General features: G+C 50.5%; 1 protein-coding gene across 1 annotated transcript in view; it reads left to right on the plus strand.

Annotated features, from left to right (window-relative positions):
* The window catches only part of ARHGAP26 (Rho GTPase activating protein 26), a 98,227-nt gene that overhangs the window by 71,061 nt on the left and 7,514 nt on the right, over positions 1-19,652 (plus strand). Inside the window, exon 20 of the mRNA XM_030459113.1 lies at positions 1,297-1,450. Coding sequence (XP_030314973.1) covers positions 1,297-1,450 — 154 coding nt within the window. The remainder of the gene's footprint in view (positions 1-1,296; positions 1,451-19,652) is intronic.

Here is a 19,652-nt window from a genome sequence, read left to right on the forward strand (position 1 = left end):
AGGATGCAGCTGGTTCTGACCAGCTCCAGGGTGAGGAGCAGCATCAGCCCCTGCTCTGCCCCCAGCATCCCCAAACCTTTTGTCCCTGGGGGCTTTTCTTGAAGCAGGGGGGTTGCCACATCCTCCCCTCTGCCTGAGCCAACACCACTGCCAGGAAATGTGAGTGGGTTCTTTCTGCTGGGTGCTCAGGATGAAGTTTTTGTACATCCCAGGAGTTCTTTCTATGCCCTTCTTTAAACGTGGGCAGGGGGCAGATGGGGTACAGCAGAGGTGTCCAGTTTCAAGGGGTGGAGAATAAGGATTTTCCTATTCCCATGTGCTTTTTAGTAGTGATTTGGTTGTATTAGTGTGTGCTGGAAAAATAATTTCTGAAAGGTTTATCACTGCAGTAGGACTTGTTCTGTTTTCCAGCAGGTGCCCATCTTTCAGGAAAGCCTCATCCCAGCAGTGGGAGTTCCCTGCTCTGGGGCTGCTTTCTGTGCCATCAGTGATGATAATTGCTTCTCACAATTGCAATTACTGCTTGTAAGGAAAAGGCATCTTAGGAAAATGAATTTATGTGATTTTAGGTAATTGGGCGTAGAGCTGAGGATGTTGGGTTGGGATACATAATACTTGCACTCCCCACTGATCAAGTTACACAAATAAGGGGGAGATCTCTTCACAGAATCTGATCAAACCCTCAGAATCCCCCAGGCTGGCAGCCAGTGCGAGTGTTTCCCCAGCACTGTTTTCCCAGTCAGTGTTTCAGCCCAGCACTGTTTTGGGTCAGATATGATCCAGATTTCTGCTCTGTATTTCAGGGGAGCAGAGCAGAGCCCCCATCCCCTTTCTCCTTATGGATCTGGCCAGGAAAGATCAATAGTGGTTGACATCAAGTTTTAGGCTGAATCAGTTTTTGCTGAGATAAACTTTAACTGAGGGATCTGTCCTCCTCCTGCTCTAAAATCTTATCCTGCTCTGTCACACAAACAGTCCCTTGGCAGCTGATTTCAGTTCCAGGGAAATCCATTCCTCTATGGAGTTTGCATTTTAATTTTTTCTCAGGTTGTGCAGTACTTTGGACATCTTTGGGAATATAAAAATGTCAGTGCTTTGATTAAAAAAAAAATAGTATTTTCTTAACAAGAATTCATTTAACATGTAGCTGCATCTTGAAAGCAAAGAGTGCCCAATACTTCTTATGGCTGGGTGTATAATACCTGGAAAACATGACTGTGAAGTGACTTCTGGGCTCTGCAATCACTCTGCTGTGTCTGAGGGCTGATGGTTCTTGGCTTTTGGTGTTTTTTGCAGAGGAGAACAGGAACAGCATCATCACCTCCAGCCTGGAATCTGTCATCTCTGCAAACACAAACAGCTTCCTCAACTCCAGCACCGCTCCCCAGCCCAGCCTCAACTCCAGTGATCTTGAACTAGAAGTAATTAAGCCCACCAGGCCAAATTCACTGTAAGTACAGTGGTAATTAGTGTTTTATAGGCTCGCTGTCCTTAATCTTTAACCAGGGCTGTTTCTTACTCGGAATCCCAGCAGTTTGTTGAAGAATACAATTTAATGTTTTAATTTTTAATGGGTGCCCAGCGTGTGCCCTGCATTTTTAACTGGGTCTAAGCAGTGGAATTAGTCACTGTGGCTTCTCCCTGCCAGAGGGTTTCAGCTCGGATTATTCTGCACATGTGGAATATTTTTTTTGAGCAGAACTCCTCCCTGCTGCTTGAACTGCTCGACCCATCTGGTGGTAACCCCAGCAAGCACAAAGGACTTTTCTTCTGAGTTAAATCCTATGACTGTTGTCAGTACAGTTGATCTCTGGCCAAATCTGTGCCATTGCTTCTGCTATTGCTTCCTTCATCTGGAAAGTTCAAGGGAAAAAACCAGCGACCTTAGGAATGACTCCCTGGGGACAGCCAAGTTATTTATGAAGTCCCCTGAACTCGGCAGAGCTGAGCCCGATGGCCGCTTCTGCCGGGGGAATTTCCTTCCTGCCCTGGCTCTGCTGGGCCCCGTAGCATTTTCCCACAGAACCTCCCCTCCTCGGACATGTGAAGATCTGCTGAGATCTCCAAGAGCCACCACAGTCCTTGCAAACCAAAGCCAATCCCCCCTTGTCCCCAAGGGCTCCCCCAGGCTGGGCGGGCAGGGATGCTGCTCCCTGCGTGGGGCATCACCACGTGCAGGGACCTTCTCTGGGTGGGGGGGACCTTCCCTTCCCACCCCTCTGGTCCTCCCACAGCCTCCAAACACTCCAAGTTCCCACTCAACCCTAGAAGCCCCTTGTGAGCTCCTTGCTGCTGTGGCTGCTTCCTCCCAGTGATGGCAGCAGGGGAGGTGGGCTGGAGGAGTGGCAGGGTGAGGGCTGGTAGAGGTGGGGGGACTGGTGGTTGATGGCTTGGTTGGGGTTTGGGGTTTGGGGGGTCCTGGTGTGCTGCTTGCAGCAGTTGGTAAGTCCAGCCCCTGCCTGTGAGCAGAGGAAGGCTCTGCCTCTCTCCTCAGCATCACCATCACCAGCTGGGTGAGTACCAAACCAGCCCAGCCCCTCCTGCTCCCAGGGGATTTACCTGCAGGGAGGAGGCCACCAGGGAGGAGCTTTGTGGTGGCAGAGTAGAGCACCTAAAAGGTAGGACACCTCTGAATTCAGGCTGCACATCACCTGGGTTCTGCAGGCAGTGAAGATGCCTCCGGATCTCGTGCTGTCTGTTGAAGCTCTGAAGTCAGTCACATACCCTTCCCCCAGCAGGATGCTTTTAGTTTATTTATCCTCCAAGGGGAAAAAAAAAAAAAAAAGATGTGACTGATAATGCATGAGGTTTGTGAGCCTGAGCCTTGCTGTGACCTTACAGGAGTTTTCTGCCCAATTTGCAGGTTTTTTTGGCATTCTGTGAGTTGCTTCTTCCTGATAATTTCTTTCTGAAAGGCAACCAGCAGAATAAATCAGCTGGAGTTATGTGGGGCTTTGGGGCATGGAGGCAGCTTGGTGTTACTGAGGAGTGAAGTGAGCAGAGCAGGAGGGAGCCCTCTCTTCTGCCAGGGAGCCTGTGCAGGGCTCTGGAGGGAGGTGGTGATGGGCAAGGTGGCACCAGCTGCTCTTCTGGGGCTTCTCCTCCAGCCTGGTGGTTATGTGATGATTATGTGGTGGTTATGTGATCACCCTTACACGTGCAGGGGTGCACAAGTTTTCAGAGGTTGCAGAGCAGAGCCTCCAGGTGAATAATGCCACGAGCCCAAATATTTTCTTCTCTAGAACCATCCAACCTTCAGAAAACCACCACCGGTTGCCTCCTGCCCGCAGGCTGCAGCTGGATTTGGTGTTTCCACCCTCAGAGCCTTGGTGGCACCCGAGTGTTGTGTCCCCACATGTGATGTGTCACCCTGGGCATGGTGGCTTCTGCCTGCACAAGGCAACCCCCCCCTGCCAGAGCCCCTGGGGAACTGCAGGGGAGGAAGGAGCTGGATCGGTTTGAAGTTCTCTCTGCTTAGTAAGCTGAAAACTGAGGTTCTGGTGAAAAATAACTCCTGTTGATCTCAGCGGGAGGCTTGCTGGAGTACAGATGTTAAAGGCTGCAAGTCTGGGGGATTTCTTGGTTTCCTGTTGCTGCATTGCTGCACCCAAAGGCTGGCTGGAAATGCGCGATGCTAAAAATCGTCAGTGCCGTCTGTGAAACCAGAGGTGCTCCTGGAGCTTTTATTTACAAAACCTCTCAGCTCCTCTCTGAGTCCCCCCAGGTCTGCTCCTTAGTTCTGAAATCCTTAGGGGAACATGGTCCTTCTCAGATTTGCCTCCCTTCCAGCATAGTCCTCCCTCCCCAACCCCCAGGGAGTTGGTTTTGCTGCGGGAGGAAGGTTCCTCCTTCCCAGCCACCCATCAGGGTTTTTACTATGGGATGCATTTATTTAGTAGGGCTGGGTTTATTTTGGTGGAAAAAGTGCTCTGGGCTGGAGTTGTACTATGGGTGAGTCAGCGGGGCTGTTGTCCCATGCCAGGAGCTGTCACTGTGACCAAGGGAGCAGGGCTGGTGTCCAGGGCCACCAGAGTCCCAGGGAGGAGGGGTTTGTTTCTAAAGAAGTGTTGAGTTTCTGGATCCTGCCCTTGCAGAAACCCCGTTTTGGAGAAAACGGAGGCAAAAGCAGCCCCAGAAGTGTTGTAGCATAGATACACACCTCAGCTGGAGAGGGGGGGAAGTTTGCACACAACTTGGATGATGATGAAAAGCAGATTTGAGGCTGAGGTTTGCAAACCCTTGGAGCAAAGCCCCATGCTGGGAATAGTTTTTTGTATATTTCTGAGAATATTTTTTTTTATATTTCTGCCCCCAGCAGAATCCTGTCACACAGCCTCCTTAGAGTCACCTTTTAGTGCTCAAAGTGAGCACAATAATAATAATCCCTGAGGCTGAGACTGGCTGCTGGGCATAGCACTGGGTGCTCCTGGCTGGGTCCTGCCTGCGACCCACTGCAGGCTCTGCAAAGCTGCACAAGTTGTTGCAGTTTGGGAAAGTTGGGGTGAGGGTTTCAGGAAGGGCTGAGCTGGGTCACAGAGCACCCTAGATTTGCAGCCAGCCCCTGGGGTGCTTGCCCAGGCCCCATGGGTGCCCCTCCATCAGCCAGCCTTGGGCAACCTGCTCCCTCCTGCTGCTGCTCTTCCCTGGCCAGCAAATGGGACTGGAATACAGAACACTTTTATCTTGGGTTGTTTTGGTTTTTTTTTTTAGCACTTGGATGTTGTTAAAGTCCTTGGCCCTGTCTTTGCAGTGCTGGTTCCCAGCAGTGGCTCTGAACACTGATTTTATCCCTTTCTGCCCTTTTGAATATTCTGCTGCCTCCGAAGATCGGCTCCTCTGCAGAGGCGCTCCTGGGGTGCTCCAACAGCTGCTTCTTGCAGCTTTCCAATACTCCCTTCAGTCCTAAAACCTTCTAAAACCTTCAGTCCGTGTTGGGAGGTTATTTAGCAGGGTTCTCAGGGCAAAACCATCCCCTCCCTGGGCACAAGGCATACGTGTCCTTGGGTGCTGAGCTGGGGTCCGTGGGGCTGGGTGAGCCTGGGCCAGCAGGATGGGGGTGGGCTGAGGGGCAGGAGGAGGCTTTACCTGTGCAGAACAGACACAGAAATGTTCCTTTTTTTCCTGCAGGGTGGGACTGGAGTGTCAGCTGTGGGTGTCTCTAAAAATAGCAGGGACCCAGCTATTAAATAGCCCGGGGCTGACCTCACAAGACCCTCCCGGGTCTGCTGTCCTTCTGCAAAGCCCTGACAAGCCCTCTGACTTTGGAAGGGATCTCTGGGCTGGGGAGCCAGCCTTCTGCACGAGGAAATGCCAGAGCTCAGAGCTAATGCTGCCCCACAGCCCCTGCAGCCAGAATTTCCCCCCCTGGTGGGATCTTTTCCTGCTTTGCCATCGGGCAGCCAAAGGGCAAAGCTTCAGCAGGGTGTGTGCCCATCTCTGGAGGACTTTGGTGTCTTTTTTATTGTAAGGTAGCATCCTGTGCCTTGGGGTTGTGCTGGCTGGATAGTTCCAGAGCAGCTCCCATCATAAAAAAAAAATAAATCAATGCCCCCGGAGTTTGCTTTGAACCAGCTCAAAAGCAATGAATGCTGAAGGCAGGAGCACTTGGTGGAGGGGTTATTGCTCCCTTGCTCCCTCACATTGGGATATTTTGCACCTCCTTGACCCCGGGGGCTCTGCCTTGAGGGAAATACCAGCTTGGGGAAACTTGGATTTAGTCACTGCATTTTCTGTTTGCAGTTTGCTTTTTCTCACTGACCAAGTATGGCCATTTCTTGCCCTGCATGGGTATGGAAAGAAATGAGGAGCAGATCTAAGGTCTAGTGGTCACGAAAAAAATAACCCACTTAATCTAAAGGAAGAGAGGCTATTCCCATGTGCTTTGGATTTACAGGACCAGAATAAATCTTCATTAGGCATCCCAGTTAAAACTCAAACATTTCTCCTCCCCTGCCCCAAAAATGAGAGAAATTTCAAGTATTAATCTGTCTGCAGAGCAGGCTCCATCAGTGGCTTTGTGCTGGGCTGTGGGCACACTGGAGCTGTGGGGCTGGTGGCCCCATGGCCTCTGAAGTCCCTGAGCATCCCCAAGCCATGCCCAGCTGGAGCATCAGGGATGGATGGGATGGGATGGGATAGGACAGTATTTTCTGGAATAAATAATCTCTTTAAAAGGCCAGCAGCTTTTGGCAGTTGTCAGCTGTGACAGACGTAAGAAAAGGACCTTTCAGTGCTGCTGCTGGCCCCTTGCAGGAGCTAAGTCACTTTTTCCACTCTGAAAAACAGCGACATAAACATGACACAGCCTTATCCAGCAGCAGCTCTGCCCCCAGCACCCCCACAGAATCCAGAGCTCTGCACCAAAGGGAAATTGTTCTGGGCTGCTTTTCTTTCTGTTAAACTTCTGTGGAGTTGCCAGTAGTAGGAGGGAAGTGAACTTCACCATGCCCTGCTTCTTTAGTCAAATTATTGTATGAACAAATCCTTCTGTCAGGGCACCACGGCCCTGGGCTGGCAGGGAGATCAGCCAGGTGAGAGGGGCTGGGGTGGCTGCAGAACTCAAGGCAGAGATTCTGGCTTTCTGGGTGCTGGGTGAAGTTTGCAGCTTGGAATAAACTTATTTATTTGCTTATTTGTTTTATATTTATAGCCAGGCACCCCTCCCTTATCTTTCTATTGAATTTATTTATAGCCAGACACCACCACATTTATTTATCTGTCTGTTTGTCTATTTATTTATTTCTTTGTAGCCAGACCCCCCCCCCTGAAGGGAGTTTCTTTGCAGGCTGTGAAAGCCCAAGGGCTCTGCACATCCCTGCTCAGAGCTGGGTGGGAGCAGGGTGAGGAGATTGTGCAGGGGACACAGGGTGGTGTCCTTAGCACCCTGTCCCAGGGCTAATTCAGTGTTAGACCCCATCCTCTGGGATGCTTTTCCTGCAGAATGCAGGGGAAATCCTGGCAGAGCTGAGCTTTCTCCTGGCTGCAGTTAACCCATGGCTACAATCAGCAGTGACCTCTGTGTCTTGTCACTGCTGTCACAAAATGCTGACATTTCTGCCTTCTTTGGCTGAAGTTCCAGAAGTGCTCAGCCACTTTTCAGTTTGGTGGTTTTTTGTCTGTTTTTTTTTTTTCTACAGCTATGTGTGATATTGGATGTCTAGTTGGGTGCACAGAGTCAGAGAGGCCTCAGTGGTTTATCCAGAGGGCAGCAGCAGCAGCAGCCTTGTCTCTGTCCTGCCCTGGGCTTTGCATCCTGAAGGGAAATCCCATCTTTTATCCCAGCAGCAGGAGCTGGGGTGGCAGCTGCTCAGGGTGTTCCCTTTCAGAGCAGGACCAGGGCTGGTTGCAGCTGAAGTTACTCATTCCAGCAGTGGTGTTAGATGTGCTCATCCCAGCCAGGCTTGCACATGAGGTGCTCATTAGTCATTGCTGAGTTTTTCACACTTCAGAGGTGCAGAGGAGGTTGGTTAATAAGGAGCTGTTGCTCTCACCAGATAACATCTTGCTGACTCGGCAAAAAACCCCTTTGCCATCCTCCTCCTCAGCAGGATGCTGCTGCTGGGTGGCAGAGGGAGCAGGAGGAGGGATGAGTCCAGGGGCTGGTGCCAGCAGCTCTGCTCTCCTCTGGGGTCACCACAGGGGGAGGTGACACTGCTGTGGCACTGGGGACCTGTGCTGACAGCACCAGGGACCAGTCTGTCCTGCTCTGGCAGTTTTGTTTCATCTCAGGGTGTTTGGTGTGGCCCAGGGCTTTGGGAGCTGGCAGATCATTGGTACCATGATAACATCCATGTCAAATGCCTCTTCCCCCTTTTCCCCCCCCTTCCTTCCTGGCTTCTGCTGGGATGGTACAAATAACCCCGGATCAGCAAAGCCCCTTGAGTCCTGGGGTCTGAGCTTTGCACCCATCCATGATTATAATATGAACAGCAATGTAGGATTTTTTTTCTCCCACATCTGTCTGCAGGTTGGATTTGCCAGGTTGGAAGTTCAGCTGGCTTTTCTGGCTGGTCCGTCCATGTGCTGATGGGGGGGATGCCCCAGCAGAGCTCCGTGTCCCCCCCAGGTCCCATCTCTCAGGAGGGGATGCAGGGGGACAGCACGGAGCTGCTGGGAATTTCGGAGCTTGTGCTTCCTTCTGTGCTCCAGGTCAGGCATACAGGTCAGAGTATTTCTGGGATAATCCTTTCCCTGTTAGCCACTGACTGAGGTGCAGAAGCCCTGTGTTTGCAGGCTGTGAGCTGTATTTTCTGTCTGTGTTTCCCGGGTCAGTGGGATGGATGCAGCTCAGGAGACAGGAGTCAGGGATGAATTTAAAAGGGAAAAAAAATCACGTACAGATGACTGTAAACCCCTCCAGAAACAGGCAGACAGATGGTCTGACCTGTACATCACCAGGGCAGCTTGTGAACCCCCCAAAAAATGCTGAGAAGGGGCTGGGGATCAGGGTGGGCTGGCAGGGGGTCCGGCTGCCTCCCCCCCCAGGGCCAGGCAGGGAGGAGAGAGCTGGCAGCATCCTCTGCCTCCTTCCATCCCTCCGTATCAGAAATAAACCCTTAACCTGCACGACCTCTGCAGTTCCTCTCCCTTTTGCTCCCTTGTTTTGCAGAGGCTTTTGTGGCTCTGGTTTATTTGCTGGTGGTGTTTGGATTGCTGGAGAATAATGGGAATTAGAGGTGCAGGAGCTGGTCCCACCCTCATCCTGCCTTCCCGGCAGCCACTTTGGGAATGTCTCTCTGAAATGGCATCTCTGGGACTTCTGTTTAAGAAATTTTCTCATAAATCAAGTGCTCCTGTTCCCTGAGGAACCTGGATTCTCACTGCCTCTCCTCCTCCCTCCCCTCCCTGCCGCAAGACTCGGCCCCTCTTGTCTTTTGGAAAAAGGCTGAGAAAATGCGCCAGGGTTTTGTGCCTCACTGTGGAAATGGGGTGATTTGTACACAGAGGGGTCCTCTTCCTCCTGGGTGGGAGAGCTGGAGGCCAGGAGGATGTCCCAGGGGCTGGCAGGCAGCAGGGATGGGGCTGCCAGCCTGCTCGGGAGGTTCCCGCATTGCAGCAAAGCCTCGGTGCCATCCGAGCGGTGCTTGGCGGGGTAAAGATGTGGCTCTTTCTGCTTTAGCCTCATTTTCTGCTTCTCTCTGTTCATCTGAAATGGCAAAGAGAACCTTGAGGTGGTGCCTGGGCTCTTGACGTGGCATTAGAAACCTCCTGGTGCCTTGGGGGAGGGAGGGGGATAGGAAAAGGGAGGAAATAGGAACTTGATTAATTGGGAGGCTTTGGGCAAAACAAAGCTGTTTCTTCTTCCTTCCACCTCATTGTGGCCGGATGGCCAGGAGCCACGGCAGCTCTGGAGAAAGCCAAGAGCTGGGAGAGACGTTGTCAGGGCCAGCAGCTTGGGGCTGGGATCCCCCTGGGACCCTCTTCTGTCCCCATGGGTCCCTGGTTGGGGACAGCAGTCCTGAGCATCAGGAGGTGACATGTGGGGAGCCACTGCTCAGGCCAGAGAGGAGAGGAGGTCCCAACAGCTCAGCCCAGCCCCAAACCCCTGGTTTTTTTGCCTGATCTGGGTGTTGATGGTGAAGACCAGCCTCGTGGGGCGGGGCTGCTGGCCGCCAAAGGAAAAAAAATGGCATTTTTTAAGGATTAGGTAAAAATCTTGTAATCGCGGCTCCTCCGGAAAAAGCCTTATCTAAATCTCTTTTTGGGGCCAGCAGACCTGCTCCCTGCTGCTGTCCTGCCGTGAGGCTGGGGGTTGGACACTCAGAGGTTGTGTTCCCAGCAGGGTGGGGTGGTCTGGAGCTGGTGTGAGGGGTGCCCTGGGCAGTCCCCAGCTCCAGGTCCCCGGGGAAGCTGCTGCTCAAAGCGTTGCCTGCCAGGCAGGGTCATGAGACACAATGATTCTCTCTTTCCTTCCTTCCCTCGATGCCTTCCTGTGCTGCTGGTTGGGCTTTGCATCTTTTCTGTCTCCTGGAGTTGCGTTTTGCATTTGAAATGTGGGGTTGGGTTCGTGCTCCAGAGGTTTAGAAATTATTTCCAGTTTCAAACAGAAACCGCCTATCTCCTCGTTGTCTTGTTTGAGAAAAGATCCTGAAATTCCCAGTCTGTTGCTTGGCTTATTCCAGATGACATAACATTCAAAGTATCTTATGAGTTACTTATTTTTTTTTTGGTGCAGCCTGTTACAAGGGTGTCTGTATGTTTGTTTGGTTTAGGGCACTTTTACCTTGGGAGTCCCACACTGAGCCTGCAGCTGCCTAACCTGCACTGATCCAAGGGTCTGGCAAACATCTCCAAACCCAGCTCAGGAAAAACACAAGCAGGGTACTCAGTAGACTCCACAGATAAATATACTTGAGGCTCAGTTGCTGATGGCAATGCTTTTAAAAACTTGCACCTATCTGCATGCATATAATTAATAATTCTTTCCTTTGTCATGTTTAAATAATCCGGGATTTCTTTTCAAAGCATCTGTGTGCTTCCGTGGGGTGGTTTTCAAGGTACGTGGAAAAGAACGATGCTTGTAGGCCATGAGAGCAGTGATCTTGCTCTGGGGGAGGGCAGAGAGAAATTCCAGGCTGGAGGTGAGAGATTTCAGGCTCTTTGGCCAAGCCCCGAAGCCCCGTGCAGAAGGAGAAGATGGAAGGTGGGTGCTGGATCTGTTTTTCTGCTTTGGGGGCTCTTGGTGTCCCCCCAGAGCTTGGCACTGCAAGTGTTCAGAGCTTTAGCTCTTTTCACTTCTTAGTTGGCTCTCGGTCTAGAAACTTTCCGCAAGTTGAACTTGAAAATTAAGCCAAATATTCTCATAAAAGAAGTCTCCAGCTCTGTGGCTAACCCCAAGTCAACCAGCAGTCAGACAGCAACATATTTTCTCCAGGCTCATCCCTTACTCTGAAGGTGATTCCTCAGCCCAAGAGCCCTTTCACCAAGGGGATCAGACCCCCCTCACCCTTTTCTCAGCTGGGATGAGTTCTGTGCTTGCTTTGAGTGTCTGGTGGGTGCTCCCCTGGGGGCTGTCACCTGTGTGGGTGCTCAGGGACAGCCAGACAGACGGACAGTCTCTGCTGGGTCTCCTCTGTGGCTCCTGCTCTCCCCAGCCCTTCCTCTCTGGAGCCTTTTCTGAGGTTTCTGCCTTTGAACAGCACAGCTCTGTTTGTGTGATGTGCTCGGGGAACATCTGAGGCTGCTGCCTGCAAACTGAATTGCTTTACATCTCCCTCCAAGAGGTCTAAAAAAGCACCTTAAACTTTAACGGGGCGCAGGCTTAGAAACAGCTTTGCTGAGATAGAAAGTACACAGGCACTGCCCTTCCATGGCTTGCTTCATTCACCCAATTAGTGTGGAGATAGCTGCATGGCTGGAGTTTTTCTTCAAAGAAGCTGCCTCAGATGAATATTGGCTAATGGAAATTTTACTTTCAAATAAAGCAGTATCTGAAAAAAAAAACCAACCAACACATTAAGGCCGTTGTGGGGAGATGGATGCAGGAATCAAAGATGCTACAACAAAGCCTTCCCTGAAGCAGCCAGCTGAACAGTCTCTATTTTGTTATGAGCAGATCTCCAGGCTCATCTTCGTGCTGGCCAGGCCTTTCCTTTGCACTTTTCCCTTTTCCTGGCTGCCATCTCCCTTCTCCCTTTGCCTTTGGATCCAGGGCTGTGTTCTGCCCCGTGGCTCGGTGCCGCGCTCACCCCCGCATCCCGGCTCAGCTCCCAGCTCGGGCTGCAGCTCCCTTGCTTTTGGGCAGAATCTCTCAAGCCTGAGCCCAAGCCAAGATTTTTATTGAGACCGCTGAAAGCGAAATGATAGTAAATTAGGTCTTTCTGCCACCTATAAATGTCACTGGAGCAAAAATATTTTCAAGGAACGGCCGAGCGGATTCTTTGGTTCCTCTCTCTGCAGGCAGATTTGATTCAAAACCAAGGATGTAGCCTAGACTCTCCCTTGTGAAAGTCTTTTGACGAATGTGGGAGTGTTTTCTGAAGGCAGTGCTGCTTTCCAGCCCTACCACACAGGCACTGAAAAGGCTGAAAACGTCCCAAACCTCCCCTGTCTCCCAGCAGCTGCCGGGACGGAGGAGATGCGCGTGAACGGGGTTCAGATGGGGACCGCTGGCCACCCCCTCCTCCCCCCCCAGCCCATTTCCCAGTAAAAAGCTGACAATTTCCCCTGAAAATTGGGGCAGGGGGAAAACCAGGGCTGCTGGCTGGCAAAGACATCCTGTCTCCCTCTGAAAGAAGATCCTTGTACCTAATCAACTTCATAAATTAGCCGGAGCCGCCAGGCCACCACTTTCACCGAAAATGGGGGTAACCCAATCCCCCTGCTCCTTTCTGCCCCCGTAAGGGATCCTGCCCGACGATTAATTTTTCCCTGCTCCTCTCTCCTTCCAGCTGCACGTTGCCCGGGCACAAGCTGCTCAGCAGACACTCCTGACAGGGCTGTGCTAAGCTGGGAAATTATCAGCAGCACAAGAACCGCCGCCAATTATCCGCCCGTGCCCGGGCATCGCTCCCTCCTCGGCCTTTCCCCAGGGGTGGAAGGGGTCTGCAGGCTTCCTGCAGCAAAGGTCTCCCTGCCCGGGGCAGTGGGGAAGGGAACCCCAGGAGGAAGGAGCAGGATTTCATCTTTTTGTCGTTGTTGTTGCTGTCTGTGCTTGGGAAAACAGCGATGCCGACAGCCGCGTTCCAGGCGGATGGGAGGAAAATCCCCTCTGGCTCCTGGAAGGGTGGGAGAGAGGGGAGAGGAGGGGGATCCACAGGGTGGGTGCAGAGCTGCCTGCTTTAAACTTTGCTCCTGGAAACCCTGCTGGGGGTCCCTGAGGAGCAGGGAGGGGGATTGGTCCCCTTAGGATGCAGGGGGGTGGGTACAGGGAGCCCTCTGCCTGCCTTGCAGGTTGGGTTTCTGGGGCTTTTGTTGTGTTTGAGGTGATAAAAAGTGGGGTTTGGGTCTCAAGTTTTTGTGGATCAACCTGCTCTAGTCTCACAGGTCACCTCTGCCAGGTCCCAGACCTCCCAGGGTCCTCCCTGAACACCCTGGGGACTCTGGGCACAGCAATGGGTGCTGCCCACGGGGAGAACACACAAAATAGACAGGAAAAAATAACCAGTCCCACCACCAGCCCCCAGAAAGTGGATTGGGTGTATTGATCATCCCTGTATTTGGTTAAGGGAAGGGAGAAAAGGCTCTGTTTTCAGCTTGATCCCAGAAATTGAGGATGGGCCAGTAAACTGGGAGGGTTGTGGTGCTCACACCTCCCAGCTGGGCTGCTCTGGGAGGGGATGTGCAGCTTGAAGAGGAGGCAAAAATGTTATTACAAAGCTTGGGTTTTAAAAATGTTATTACAAAGCTTGGGTTGTCTGAGTGGGAAGAAAAAAAAAGGAAAAAAAAAAAAAGAAGGAAAAGAATTAAACCAGAGCTTTTGTTTGATAAATAGAATCCTAGAATGGTTTGGGATGGAAGAGACCTTAAAGACCATCTAGTTCCAACCCCCCTGCATGGGCAGGGACACCTCCCACTGGATAAATAAGATGAAATTGGGTTGTTTCTGTGTTGTGGTCTCAGGGTTTTGGAGTGGAATGTTCTGATCAGCTCTCTGTGACTGCTGGGTGCAGAATGCTTGCAAACCAAAGCAGCACAACCCTGAGGATCCAAAAGGAAATCAGGCAAATCAAGTAAAAAAAAATTATTCTGGAATGACTTTACTCACCCATTCTTCTCAAATCACTCTTCCAGGCCAAAATAATCCTCATTGTTTTCTCCAGTGTTGTGTGGCTTATGTGGGCAGGTGCTGGTTCTTTACAGGGTGTGCAGAATGCTTGCACAAAAACAAATCAGAGTTTCAGCTCGTGGTGCTGGTGAAGGCTTAAATGAAGAGCCTTGGGTTTGGGTTGGGATTTGAGTCTGGAAATGGCCTTCTGTCAAACTATGTGAAGAAGATTGCTTAGCCAGGAATGAATTTTTTACAGCTTGGAAGAAGCTTTTCTGACCATTTCCAGAAATTACTTCAAAAGGCAAAGGAAAGTTTCTTCCTTCAGAGGGCTGGCAGTGACAGGGTGCCAGCAAACAGCCCCAAACCTGCTCAGGGTGTTGTGTTTACTTCCCATGTTTTACCTCCAGTGTTTTTGCCTCCCCCACCCCCAGCTGATCCCAGGGCTGTGATCCCACAGGGATTTCCATCTCCTTCATTTCCCTGGGGTTGCAGATGGGAGAGTTTTTCTTTTCTGGGGGCCATAGGATGGGGTTGGACGCCAGAGAAAAATGAGAGATTTCTGGAGGGCTGTTGAGGTCTCCTCAGAGCTGCAATTTGCTGGTGACTAATGCAGAATTACTTCATGTGCTGGGAGCTGTGGCGTGATGGGAAAGCTCTGACTAAGATGCTGGCTCCTGATTTACCAACACTTCCCTCTTGAGCTGCCATTTGGTTTCCTACTGGCACATTGCAGCTTGGCTATTAATAATTAAGAGCTTTAATATGGTGTGAAAGCACTTGGTCCAACATCAAGGCTGCCAGCTTGATTTGCAGCCTGCTGAGAGCCCTTTGAGCTGAGAGGGGACAGGGAGGGGGCTCTTAATGGAGCAGAAAATACAGCTGCTGAGCTAATGGGGAGCAAGGCAGAAGAGGCTGTGTCCAGGCCAGGTGATGTGAAGGACCCAGAGACACGTGGGCATGGAGCTGGGGTTGTCCCTCTGCTCTTCCTGCCTCTCCAGGTTGCTGCAGGAGCAGGGATTTGGCAATTTGCTGCTGCCCTGCTCTGTTATCTATCAGGAGATGCTGTTCCAGGCACAAGGCTCCCACTGATGGGGGGGACACCAGTGAGATTCCATCCCAGCATTCATACAGGAGGATGCCCCAAGCCAAATGTCATCACATCCCTTGGGAACCCCAAACCTCATGTCTCTGCCTTTGGAAGTGTCTCTGAGGTGGGACAAGAGAAACTCCAGGTCTCCATCCCAAAGTCAGAACTCTTCCCCTCCTGTTATTCAAGTGGAAGAGGTTTTAGGGGATGAAACACACCCATGTGCTGGGTGTCTTCAGGGTCACAAAGAGGGACACATCCCTGTTATCCCAGAGAGGATTCTGTCACCTGGAGACAGGAATTTCTGAATGGAGATGTGGGCAAAGTCTGTGCTGCAGAAGTTGAGCTTTTTTGGACTGGTTTGGTGAGCACAGTGCCTCTTGGCTGCTTCTTCCCCTTGTTTTCCATCCTTTTCCCCCTCAGTGATGACACAGCAAGAGAAATCCTGGGAGAACAACCCTGGAGAGAGCTTTAGTGTCATTTTTTCTTGAAGGACCAAACACAGGAAGGGTCCTGCCAGTCTGGAGCCCTGAAGCTAATGGTCCTGCAGAGGGTTGGGCGTGGGATCCCTCCAGATCTGTGCTCTGAGGCTTTTTTGGGATCTGCAGGAATTTCATCAGCTTCTCAGCCAAAGACTGCTTCCCATCTCACCCATCCCACAGAGCTGCTGCTCAGCTGCAATTTTGGCTTGGTTTTAGCAGAGTGTAAGTGCCCTGGCATCAAATGATCTTCTAATTCTGGCCCCCCCCCTTTTTTTTTCCTTTTTCTATTTTTTTCTTTTTTTCTTTCTTTTTTCCTTTTTCTTTTTTTTTCTTCTTTCTTTTTTCTTTTTTATTTTTTATTTTTCCTTTTTCTTTCTGTTTTTCTTTCTCTTTCTCTTTCTCTTTCTCTTTCTCTTTCTCTTTTTCTTTTTTTTTTCTCTTTTCTTTTTTTCCCCTGCTTAGTTTGAGAATAGCCTTATGTTCTGCAGCTTTGTTTTATAGGAACAGAAGAGGAGCTGAAGAGTTGGGTGGTTCTTGAGGTATTTGAATGCAGTTAGATATTAATAATGTCAGAATGTTCCATATTGTTCTTTATTCTGGAGGTGGTTTCATGCAAGGGCTTTGATTCATCACCAGACTGTGCCCAGCCATGCCTGGTAGATGTTCTGTGTCAGAAATAGCCCCGAGTTCCACAGAAATAAGCAACAAGTTGTAAACATTTTTGAAGTGGAACCCATGTCCTCTCAGCCAGGAGAACAAAGGAGCAGAAGTTGTCTGGAAACCCTGCTGGGAATTGCTCCTTGAGGAGCTGTGCAGATGGAGTGGCAGAGGCAGCCTGGGCAGGGAGATCACAGGGAGAAAGGAATTGGGAAGAGGCAGGGGGTGAGACAGGGGCTAGGAAAGAGCTTTTGGAAAGAAAGAGCATTTTGGAAAGGAAACCAGAATCTGGGAACAAGAGTTGCTGCTTTTTTTTTTTTTTCAGGTGTTCAGGCTCCAGACTTGTGGAGTTGCCTCTCTGGGGAGAAATCCACACCTGACTCAGAAGGCTCCAATTTCAGCCACTTTTTTGGTTCCTGCTTCTTGGTATTTTGGGTTCTTAGCATTTTATTTTTTTCTCTCTGATTTGTTTCCCAATCTGCACCCAATGGGAAGAGCCCCTTGCAGAGTCCTCCAGAGTAAGAAGGAAAAATAAAAGAGGTCCAAGGTGCCATTTGCTCTCTGCAGGCAGAGCTGAGAGCAGGCAGCAGGCAGCAATTCCCCAGAGCCTCCCAGCACCTCTGCTCTTCCCATGAGAAACCAACAGAAAGGAAACTGGACCCTACAGGAGAAGTCTCTCCCAAAATGCAGAGAGCTCAGCTTGGTCTCTGTGCTCCCCTGCACTGATTCCTCCAGCCAGCCAGGACCTGGGTCCTGCATCCCATCAGCTCAGGGGGTGATGCTCCAGGAGGATCTCCCAAACCAATACCTCTGTTTCAGAGGAGGGGGATGGACCCTTGGTGTCTGCTGTAGCTCCAGGGTCTGGAGGTGCAGGCAGGGTCCTGAAATCTCCATTTGTTCTCCTTGAGGAGCTGGGCACAGCAGGACATCCATCCCTTCTGACTTCAGAGCTAAAAATCCATAGACTGCCATTAGGTCCTCGTTCCCCCCATTGTTTGGTTGGGCAGGGAGAATATTTTTTTATTTTATTTTATTTTATTTTATTTTATTTTATTTATTTTATTTTATTTTATTGATGGCTTCTTAGATAGAAGCTGCCCCAAGTGCTGGTTCTTGCTGTGAGGCTCCTTCCCTGTGTCAGGAGGGATCTGCCCTGCACAGGAGCTGGGGTAGCAGGCTCTGCACACTTGGGGGGTGATGACAGAGCTGGCTTGACAAGCAGCAGGAGCTGCATTCTTTTCCCATGATTTCATCTCAAAAAAGCACAGTTGGGAATTCCTGGTCCAGGAGCCTTCGGGGCTCAGACAGTCCCAGTGGTGGTGGAGGTGGTGGTGGGGGCCCTCCCCTGGTGCAGGCACTGTATTTATATTTATATTTATATTTATATTTATATTTATATTTATATTTATATTTATATTTATATTTATATTTATATTTATATTTATATTTATATTTATATTTATAAAGCACCTCTCACCATACTGATCAGCATTCTTTGGAACCACTCTGACAGCAGAGGTAAGAACAGGAGTCAGCCTGTTAGTAGCTCAGCACTTCTGTTTCCAACCAATTTAAACAAAACAAAACAAACAAAAAAAAAGCCACAAGACTTTGTTGCCAGCTTGCCTGGCTGGTGTTTCATCCTGCTGCTCCAGCAGGGCTGGAGGGAGAGCTGTAGTGAATGGCAATGTTCTGGTTCCTCCTGCCCAGGAGAGAGCCATCTCCATCTCCATCTCCATCTCCATCTCCATCTCCATCTCCATCTCCATCTCCATCTCCATCTCCATCTCCATCTCCATCTCCATCTCCATCTCCATCTCCATCTCCATCTCCATCATTTCCATCTCCATCTATCTCCATCTCCATCTCCAATCCCCATCTCCATCATCCCCATCTCCATCTCCACCTCCCCTGCTCTCTCCCTCAGAGGGCAGAAACTTGTTTGTGCACAGGGAAAATAAACCCCATTCCCTTCCCTGTGTGCTGTAGGGTTTGTTGTGTCAGGGGGAGCTGGGACATCACCCTCAGGGAGCAGCAAACCTGCTGGAAAGGCAAAGCAGGAGGAGGCAGTGGTGCTGGAAGGGTTAATTTCTGTGATTTGGGCTGGCTCAGTGGTATTTGTAGCATCTCCTCCTGCTCAGAGTTGGGGTGGGTTTGCTGTATGGGAAGTGGCAATGTCCCACAGATTTGGGAAAGCCAAAGTAATACAGATAATGACTCAGTGCAGCAGAGTGACTGGTTTGATGATAGGAAAAGGAAAAAGATTGTTTTAGGGGATTTGTTAAGCCTGCCTGTGAACCTTCCCTCTCCTCCAGCCCTCCTGTGCTGCTCTGCTGGATCCCTCTGTGTAACCCTGTGATGTAAGGAAGGTCCTGCCCAGAATTCCCGAGGGAAATCCTTGGTTTCTGTTGGATCTGGTGAGAGCCTCTGCGAGGCCTGAAGCAGGCAGGGAGCTCGGGGTTGGTGGCTGGGGCCAACAATTTCACCTTCTTCTGTGTCCTCTAGGTGCTGGTATTTATGACATGGGCACTTTCCCCTTAGAAATTGGACCAAATCCACAGACTTAGCCTTTCAGGTTTGGGCTGAGCTGGCTGCCAGCTTCACCCAGTGCCAGCTCAGCCTGAGGGGAAAAAAAATGACAAGAAAACACAAAATTACATTTTAATCCCAACTATTGCCCAGAGACCCTCTTGGCTGTTGGGGGAGGTTGGTTCCTTTCAATAATAGAGGTTGAGGTCTTCCAGTCAGCTTGAAATGGAAGGAAAATGCTTATTGTGGTTTCTTAATGTCTCAAACATTTCATTCTGGACTTAAAGAGCAGAAGCCAGGGGCTGAAACAAGGAACTGGAGTTAGGGTTAACCCATTGCCCTTTTGACTGGGATTTCATCCTTTTATTAAAGGGTTAAGAGGCACTATCCCATCCCTCTATCCCTTCCCTTTATCCCCTCCCTTTATCCCCTCCCTTTATCCCATCCCTGTATCCCATCCCTGTATCCCTTCCCTTGGGATCCCTTGGGAGCCCCCAGTTTGAGGATGGGGGGTCAGCAATGGGCTCACTCCCTCTCCCCACCTCATCACAGACATGTGTGTGGGGGAAAAAACCCAAAAAAACCCCCCAAAACCCCAGAAATGGTGATGCTTTTACAAAGCTTGTTGGTTTTTACCCAGGCATTTTCAGTGTGGGGAGGTTTTTCTGGCATTTTGTCAGGGTTTACAGGCTCCTTGAGAATACTGATGAGCACGGGAACAGTAGAAGATGAATCAGATTCAAATTGGTATTTTAGCCCAATAATTGCTTTCTGGTGAACCTGAAAATGACCTCAAACAGTTCTGAAGGAACCAAATGCTTCGTGCTTGACTCCTGTGTGCAGTCAGTAGTTCAGTGACCCAGAGGCAGCTCCAGCAGTGCTGCAGCAGTCAGGAACCAGGAGCAGTTTGCAGGAGGGGGAAAAGAGTTCTTTGGTGTAAAGCATGGAAAGGAAATGGATGGGATTTTTGTGGTTCTGGTAGGGGCAGCTGGAGTCTTGATGTGAGCAGGGGACCTGGTGGGTGGCACTGGGTGGCACTGGGTCCCTTGGGTACTGCTGAGCCATGGAGATGTTCTCCTGCTGGGTGAGGGCATGGGAACACCATCCCTGGTTTATCCCTGAGGATAAAGATCTCCTCCAGGCTCCCAGCCTCCCTCACCTGCTTGGTTGGGGTTGTAAGGAGGTGGTC

The sequence above is a fragment of the Calypte anna genome, chromosome 13 (assembly GCF_003957555.1).
Source record: "Calypte anna isolate BGI_N300 chromosome 13, bCalAnn1_v1.p, whole genome shotgun sequence".
NCBI classification, from domain to species: domain Eukaryota; kingdom Metazoa; phylum Chordata; class Aves; order Apodiformes; family Trochilidae; genus Calypte; species Calypte anna.